This window comes from Rana temporaria, chromosome 5 (genome assembly GCF_905171775.1).
Source record: "Rana temporaria chromosome 5, aRanTem1.1, whole genome shotgun sequence".
In the NCBI taxonomy this organism is placed as follows: Eukaryota; Metazoa; Chordata; class Amphibia; order Anura; family Ranidae; genus Rana; species Rana temporaria.
Window position 1 is genome coordinate 429,061,989 of NC_053493.1, and position 8,001 is coordinate 429,069,989.

At 51.8% G+C, this 8,001-nt stretch overlaps 1 protein-coding gene across 4 annotated transcripts; it reads right to left on the bottom strand.

The window, feature by feature from the left end:
• Positions 1–1,348: 1,348 nt before the first annotated feature.
• Positions 1,349–7,730, bottom strand: LOC120941781 (zinc finger protein 501-like). Of its 4 annotated transcripts, none has more exons than XM_040355462.1 (3): positions 7,571–7,701; positions 5,601–5,817; positions 1,349–2,831 (listed from the first exon to the last, which is right to left on the bottom strand). In XM_040355462.1, exon 3 carries the CDS (start codon positions 2,815–2,817, stop codon positions 1,735–1,737), a length of 1,083 nt encoding a protein of 360 aa, XP_040211396.1. In that variant the 5' UTR covers positions 2,818–2,831; positions 5,601–5,817; positions 7,571–7,701; the 3' UTR covers positions 1,349–1,734. The 4 variants fall into 4 exon arrangements, with proteins under 4 accessions (XP_040211396.1, XP_040211397.1, XP_040211394.1 ...); XM_040355463.1 differs by having other exon boundaries at positions 7,600–7,689; XM_040355460.1 differs by lacking the exon at positions 5,601–5,817 and having other exon boundaries at positions 7,600–7,730.
• Between the last annotated feature and the right edge of the window lie 271 nt (positions 7,731–8,001).

An 8,001-nucleotide genomic window follows, 5' to 3' on the forward strand; every position in this document is an offset into this window, starting at 1 on the left:
GACTCTTCCTATGGAGGTCACACACACACACACGACTCTTCCTATGGAGGTCACACACACACACACGACTCTTCCTATGGAGGTCACACACCCAGCTCTCTACAAACTCCCAAGTTCTGTACTCTCATGCCTCCTGCTCTAGAGGCCATACACCAAACTCTTGATAAACTCCTGCCCTGTAGCTTCTGACTGTCCTCTCATAACTCCACCTATGGAGGCCATACACCCAACTCTTGGCAAACTCGAGTTCTGTACTGCCGGCCTGTCCTCTCATGATTCCTCCTCTAAAGGCCATATGTACAGCTTGTTTTACACCAGCACCCAAACTTGTGTCATGTAGGCTCAGTACACAATGACTCCACAGAGACACAAGGGGGGCACAGTCTCCGTTAGCAACTGCCCATATGTCCTCTGACGACTCCTCCTACAGAGGCCATACACCCAACTCTCGGCAAACTCACGTTCTGTACTGCTGATCTGTCGGCTCTTGACTCCTCCTCTAGAAGCCATACAAACTCTTGATAAACTCCTGCTCTGTAGGTCCAGCCTGTCCTCTCATAACTCCATCTATGGAGGTCATACACTCAACTCTCTGCAAACTCATGTTCTGTACCGCCAGCCTGTCCTCTCATTACTCCTCCTATGGAGGCCATACACCCAACTCTCGGCAAACTCATGTTCTGTACTGCTCATCTGTCGTCTCTTGACTCCTCCTCTAGAAGCCATACAAACTCTTGATAAACTCCTGCTCTGTAGCTCCAGCCTGTCCTCTCATAACTCCATCTATGGAGACCATACACCAAACTCTCGGCAAACTCATGTTCTGTACCGCCAGCCTGTCCTCTCATTACTCTTCCTATGGAGACCATACACCAAACTCTTGTTCTGTACTCTCATTACTCTTCCTATGGAGGCCATACACCCAACTCTCGGCAAACTCTTGTTCTGTACCGCCAGCCTGTCCTCTCATTACTCCTCCTATGGAGGCCATACACCCAACTCCCGGCAAACTCATGTTCTGTACCGCCAGCCTGTCCTCTCATTACTCTTCCTATGGAGGCCATACACCCAACTCTCTGCAAACTCTTGTTCTGTACCGCTGGCCTGTCCTCTCATTACCTCTCCTATGCAGACCATACACCCAACTCTCTGCAAACTCATGTTCTGTACCGCTGGTCTGTCCCCTCATTACTCCTCCTATACACCCAACTCTCTGCAAACTCTTGTTCTGTACCGCTGGTCTGTCCTCTCATGACTCCTCCTCTAAAGGCCATACGTACAACTTGCATTACACCAGCACTCAAACCCGTGTCATGTAGGCTCAGTACACAATGACTCCACAGAGACACAAGGAGGGCACAGTCTCCTTTAACAAAGTTTAAAGAAAGAGACACATTAGACAGGATACAGAGGATGCAGCGACTCGTGATTGGAGAGAGAGGCATGCAATCAGGATGAAGCTACCTACTATAGCACTCCTGACTCTCTAACAGAGACAGCGGATAGACTAAGTCTTCACAGCTAGCCATCATATATAAATAGACAGTGGGGGGAGGGGGAACGACACAAATGTTCTGCAATATGACCAGATAATGTCAGTACACTACAAGGATGAGGACGCTACATGATGGGAGGCTCCTATGCTTCTCCAATAGCACCAAGAAGTTGGAGACCTCGACTGGAGCAGTCTGGAAATGTCCTATTGAGTATCTTTGGAAGTGACGTGCGCAGCCCTCACATCATAGCGCGGAGCGCCAGGTGGCTGTCCGGCGTGTGGGTCCTCTGGTGGATGAGGAGGTGGGAACTTTGGCGGAAGCTCTTCCCACATTCAGCACAGGTGTAGGGACGCTCTCCGGTGTGAACTCTCTGATGGGTCACCAGTGACGAGTTGCGGCTGAAGCTTTTGCCGCATTCGTTGCAGATGAAGGGTTTCTCACCGGTGTGAATGCGTTGGTGGATGACCAGGTAGGAACTCTGGCTGAAGCTCTTGCCGCACTCCTTGCAGGTGTAGCGTTTCTCTCCGCGGTGGACGCGGTGATGGCGGTTGTAGTCGGAGCTGTGGATGAAACCCTTGCCGCACTCCATGCAGATGTAAGGTTTTTCCCCCGTGTGGGTCCGCTGGTGGGTCACCAGGGTGGAGTTACAGCTGAAGCTTTTCCCGCACCGCAGACACGTGTACGGCCGTTCTCCTGTATGAGTTCGCTGATGCGTCACCAACTGCGAGCTGCGCCGGAAGCACTTCCCGCAATCCGTACAACTAAAAGGCTTTTCCCCCGTGTGAGTTCGCTTGTGCCGCAAATAGGCCGACTTGTAGCGGCTGGTCTTCCCGCACTCCACACAAATGTACTTTCTGTCCTTGGAGTCCGTCTCCTGCAAAATCTTAATGGCCTTAAAAGCCTTAAGTCGCTGGTCTGTGGAGTGCGGGCGGCCCTGCGGCGAGGCCTGACTGTTACCTTCATATGGAATGCAGTCACTAGCGAAGGCGTAAGAACTCTCCGCCATCTCAGGCCAGGCCTCGTCTTCCTCTGCTGCAGTCTCTCTGCGGGAGGATTCCCGCTCACTGGCCAGGCTCTGCAGATGAGCAATGATATTGGAAAGCTTGTTGGCTCCCTTCCCGCTCGGGCGGCCCCTAGAGGAAGCACTGCAGGGAGGACTGTCCTTTTTGTCGGTTTCTAAGAAGCTTTCCTCGCTCTCCTCGTCCGGAACTGACTGGGTTATGTCTCTATCTTCATCATCTTCATCATCATCATCCTGACAGTCCAATAAGACCCCGCACTGCTGGATGTACAAAGTGTTCTTATCTTCAATACCGTTCATGGGCCGAAATGAACCTGAGAATAGAAAGAAACCATCAAATCACAGCATAGGTTCTCCTGGATCCCGGAAGAATGGCCACCATTGTGGAGGAGTTGGGCTATAAAAATAGGATTTCTCTACTTACCAGAAATCCCTTTTTTCTTTCTTGTCCATTGAGGGACAAAGGGATGTAGATACGGTCGGGTTATACTGCCACCTAGAGGATTGGTGTAACGGTATGGCTCGTGGAACCCAGAGGCTCTTGAAGCATGTGGGCTACTCCTGTGTCAGCTTCACCAATGACTCGTGTCTAAAGTCATCCTATGTCCACTAGGGGCATAGGATGACTGAGAACTGATATCACGGATTACATGAGATGTGACACTAATGATAATTCATGTATTACAGGATATCTTGGCATATAACAAGTTGTTCATTCTGAACCCAACAGGTCAATAGAGTGTCTCCTTCATGTGGAACATAGACTGTTGAGATGTTAATCACCTCCAGCTACCTGGCTGTAGTGATGAAAGATGTGATTGCATTCTATTGTCTTAAGTAAGCCTGGCTCCTAAGATATTTCATGGTGCTATGCTAACTAACGCGGAGTCAGAAAGTCTGTCTAAGATGTGGATTGAGGGGGACTCGTTAGCACCCATTGTGTGATGTTGTGAGTGGAGTGTGTCATTTGATTACTGCAGCATGCTTTCTAACTGTATATAAGAAACCTGAGTTTACCATTAAAGTGTCTATCTGTTTGGAACCAGAGAACAGAGCTGTGTGTCTCGTTATTCTGGGGAAATCCAATGGGTCCTGTCTGATGGATTGTGGAGTGTCGGAAGCTGTCTTGGGTTGGTGGAATGGAATATCGTAACGGCGTTAACCCCTGACCGTTACAATTGGATACTAGAAAACAAAAACATTTTAGGCCAGCCCCAGGATACCCCCCCCAACCTAGCATGCCAGTACCAAAAGCATGAACAGAACCAGACCGGTGGTACCTGGGTCCCCCAACATCTAACCCTAATCCTTAACATCTAACCCTAGCCCTTAACCCCAACATGGATTTATGCGCTACTTTGATGCTACTTGGGTGCCAGAGAGTGTAAAGTTGCCTCAAAGTCCCAATCCATGACCAGAACTCTCACACTTCCCTATTAGCCAAAACAACGCATCATAAAAACGCAAAACCCATCAACTGCAACCTGCATAGATGTGACCACAGCCTTACAGTGAAAGTAACCCTAGAGTCAGGCTTTGAGGTCCCTGGCAATACAGGACGGAGGGGCAGAACTTGGGATTTCGGAGAGGGATTCCAGCTGCAGGTCATTATTGGTGACCAGTCCTACTGAAGAAGGAGGTGAGATTACTGGTACAGAAGATGGTCCCATACACTGGGAGCCCAGCAGCCTGTAATCACAACGGGGAGAGGCTTGTGGTCATCCTGGCCATGTGAATGCGATGACCAATGAGAATTTCCTCCGAGCCCTCTCCTTCCAAAATGACATCCCAGAAGAGATTCTCCTTCATTGGTATGATCATGCTGACCAATCACGATGTGCCATTGACAGCCTTATGATGCCCCCAGGCTCCGGGGCTACTGGTGAAGTTTATGGTCTTCCCCCTCCAGGCCCCATCACACCTCTGCATTACAGAATCCTGCCTGTAAGGCCAGGACACTTCACTGGGAGGGATTCCACCAGATGAGGCCCGGGACCCGTCAGTGGGAGGGATTCCACCAGATGAGGTCCGGGAACCGTCAGTGGGAGGGATTCCACCAGATGAGGCCCGGGACCCGTCAGTGGGAGGGATTCCACCAGATGAGGTCCGGGACCCGTCAGTGGGAGGGATTCCACCAGATGAGGCCCGGGACCCTTCAGTGAGAGAGATTCCACCAGATGAGGCCCGGGACCCTTCAGTGAGAGAGATTCCACCAGATGAGGTCCGGGACCCGTCAGTGGGAGGGATTCCACCAGATGAGGCCCGGGACCCGTCAGTGGGAGGGATTCCACCAGATGAGGCCCGGGACCCGTCAGTGGGAGGGATTCCACCAGATGAGGCCCACGACCCGTCAGTGGGAGGGATTCCACCAGATGAGGCCCACGACCCGTCAGTGGGAGGGATTCCACCAGATGAGGCCCACGACCCGTCAGTGGGAGGGATTCCACCAGATGAGGCCCAGGACCCTTCAGTGGGAGGGATTCCACCAGATGAGGTCCGGGACCCGTCAGTGGGAGGGATTCCACCAGGCCCGGGACCCGTCAGTGGGAGGGATTCCACCAGATGAAGCCCAGGACCTTTTAGTGGGAGGGATTCCACCAGATGAGGCCCAGGACCTTTTAGTGGGAGGGATTCCTCTGGTAGGAGGAGTTATGGGAAGATCCTGTAAATAGAGAAGCTCTGAAGGACCTGAGGCTGATCAGAATGCTGCCGACACTTAGTTCTAGGGAGGGAGGAGTTGAGGGAACACAAAGTCCTGAGTTCCTATAGGGGTCCCTGGTGGCCAGAGATGGACATTGGAAATAAACCAGAGCCTGGAGCCCCATGTGGTGCTTTTGGAGTATTAGGGGGCCAATGACCCCAATTGGTGGGAATACGTGGGAGACTCCACCTATGTGGATGACATCAGCGCCCAGTCATTCCATTAACCCTTTCCATGGCGGGAACAGCGGCAGCAGCAGAAGGCACCCAGCAGTGGAAAGTGAGGGAGACTCAGCCAAACCTCCTTCACTCAAGCACAGGGCAAGTACTGAGGCAGTGAAAGGGGCCCAGACCTGGAAGGGGGTCCCATGGCAACCGCTTACCAGCTCTGGAAAGATGCAGAGACAGAAGGTGACATCTCAGAGCTCCACCCTCCTCAGACACCAATAAAACGCAACCATGCTGGGAGTAGGAGGGCTTATCCAGGCCGCCTTTACAATTGTTCTGTTCATTCCTCCTGTAGGTGGCAGTATAACCCGGCCGTATCTGATCTCCTGTGTCCCTCAATGGATGAGAGAGAAGAGATTGGTCTGTTCAGATCTATAAAACACAACATACCAGATCATTAGACAGCCAATCAGAAAGCAGTGTAGGAAATTCTACTGAACACAGGAAGTGTATCCCACCCAGAGAGCATGTACCCAAACCCAACCCAGAGAGCATGTACCCAAACCCAACCCAGAGAGCATGTACCCAACCCAGAGAGCATGTACCCAAACCAGAGAGCATGTACCCAACCCAGAGAGCATGTACCCAACCCAGAGAGCATGTACCCAACCCAGAGAGCATGTACCCAACCCACCGAGCATGTACCCAAACCCAACCCACCGAGCATGTACCCAAACCCAACCCACCGAGCATGTACCCAAACCCAACCCAGAGAGCATGTACCCAAACCCAACCCAGAGAGCATGTACCCAACCCCAATCCAGAGAGCATGTACCCAACCCCAATCCAGAGAGCATGTACCCAACCCCAATCCAGAGAGCATGTACCCAACCCCAATCCAGAGAGCATGTACCCAACCCCAATCCAGAGAGCATGTACCCAACCCCAATCCAGAGAGCATGTAACCAAACCCCAATCCAGAGAGCATGTACCAAAACCAATCCAGATTGCATGTACCCAACCCCAATCCAGAGAGCATGTACCCAACCCCAATCCAGAGAGCATGTACCAAAACCAATCCAGATTGCATGTACCCAACCCCAATCCAGAGAGCATGTACCAAAACCAACCCAGAGAGCATGTACCCAACCCAGAGAGCATGTACCCAACCCAGAGAGCATGTACCAAAACCAACCCAGAGAGCATGTACCAAAACCAACCCAGAGAGCATGTACCTAAACCCAACCCAGAGAGCATGTACCTAAACCCAACCCAGAGAGCATGTACCCAAACCCAACCCAGAGAGCATGTACCCAAACCCAACCCACCGAGCATGTACCCAAACCCAACCCACCGAGCATGTACCCAAACCCAACCCACCGAGCATGTACCCAAACCCAACCCACCGAGCATGTACCCAAACCCAACCCACCGAGCATGTACCCAAACCCAACCCACCGAGCATGTACCCAAACCCAACCCACCGAGCATGTACCCAAACCCAACCCACCGAGCATGTACCCAAACCCAACCCAGAGAGCATGTACCCAAACCCAACCCACAGAGCATATACCCAAACCCAACCCACAGAGCATGTACCCAAACCCAACCCACAGAGCATGTACCCAAACCCAACCCACAGAGCATGTACCCAAACCCAACCCACAGAGCATGTACCCAAACCCAACCCAGAGAGCATGTACCTAAACCCAACCCACAGAGCATGTAGCCGTACCCAAACCCAACCCACAGAGCATGTACCCAAACCCAATCCAGAGAGCATGTACCCAACCCAGAGAGCATGTACCCCCAGAGGGAGTGACTGGAGGGGGTAAAGGAAGGAAGGGGGTGAGGGGAAGAAGGGCAGTGAGAGTAAGTGGGAAAATAACAGGGATTTTCTTAACTTCTCCCCCTCCGCCCTTCCTTCTCCCCTCCAGTCATCCCTCGTCCTTCCATCCTTCTCCCCTCTAGTCACCCCCCGCCCGCCCTTCTCCCCTCCTTTCTACTTCCCCTTAATAACATCAACAATCCTTCCTCTGCGCACCCTTCCCCTATACACAGCTCTGACCTTTCATATTAATTCTTCTGGTCATTCTCCCCATTTCTATCCATGACCCCCGTCTTTCACACAAAGTTCCTACCTACCCCCCCGCCCACCCCTCCTAACCCTCCACACTGATCCTACCTCTCCTCCTCGCTCAGACCTCTCCCCACCTGTAAAAGGTGTCTGGCAATCGTCGTCCTCATCAGACCCAGGAGGTTCCCACATGTGTGTTCCAACATTCTGATCGCTCATAACGTCCGGGGAGAACAGAGCTTTGCTGAAACACGGAACACAGAGAGGGGGTCAGATTATACCCGGCACACGGACCACACGCTGCAGATTACTGAATAATGTAAATCTTCGTATATATGTGCCTGGAATCGTAGTTCAAGGTCATGAGCCTTTTATAATAGGATTCAAATTCTGAGGACATCAGAGGGTTGGGATGTCTATAGGAGGATTTATGGTTGGAGGACATCAGCAGGTTGGAATGTCTATAGGTGGATTCATGATATGAGGACATCAGAGGGTTGGGATGTCTATGGGTGGATTCATGATATGAGGACATCAGA

What these genes read in the sequence shown, in the direction of transcription:
- LOC120941781 (XM_040355460.1), bottom strand. Translation starts at nt 7,681, where the DNA reads ATGAGCGATCAGAATGTTGGAACACACATGTGGGAACCTCCTGGGTCT. An exon ending in TTGCCAGACACCTTTTACAG is followed by an intron (nt 2,832 to 7,599) that starts GTGGGGAGAGGT and finishes TTCTATTCTCAG; the next exon opens with GTTCATTTCGGCCCATGAAC.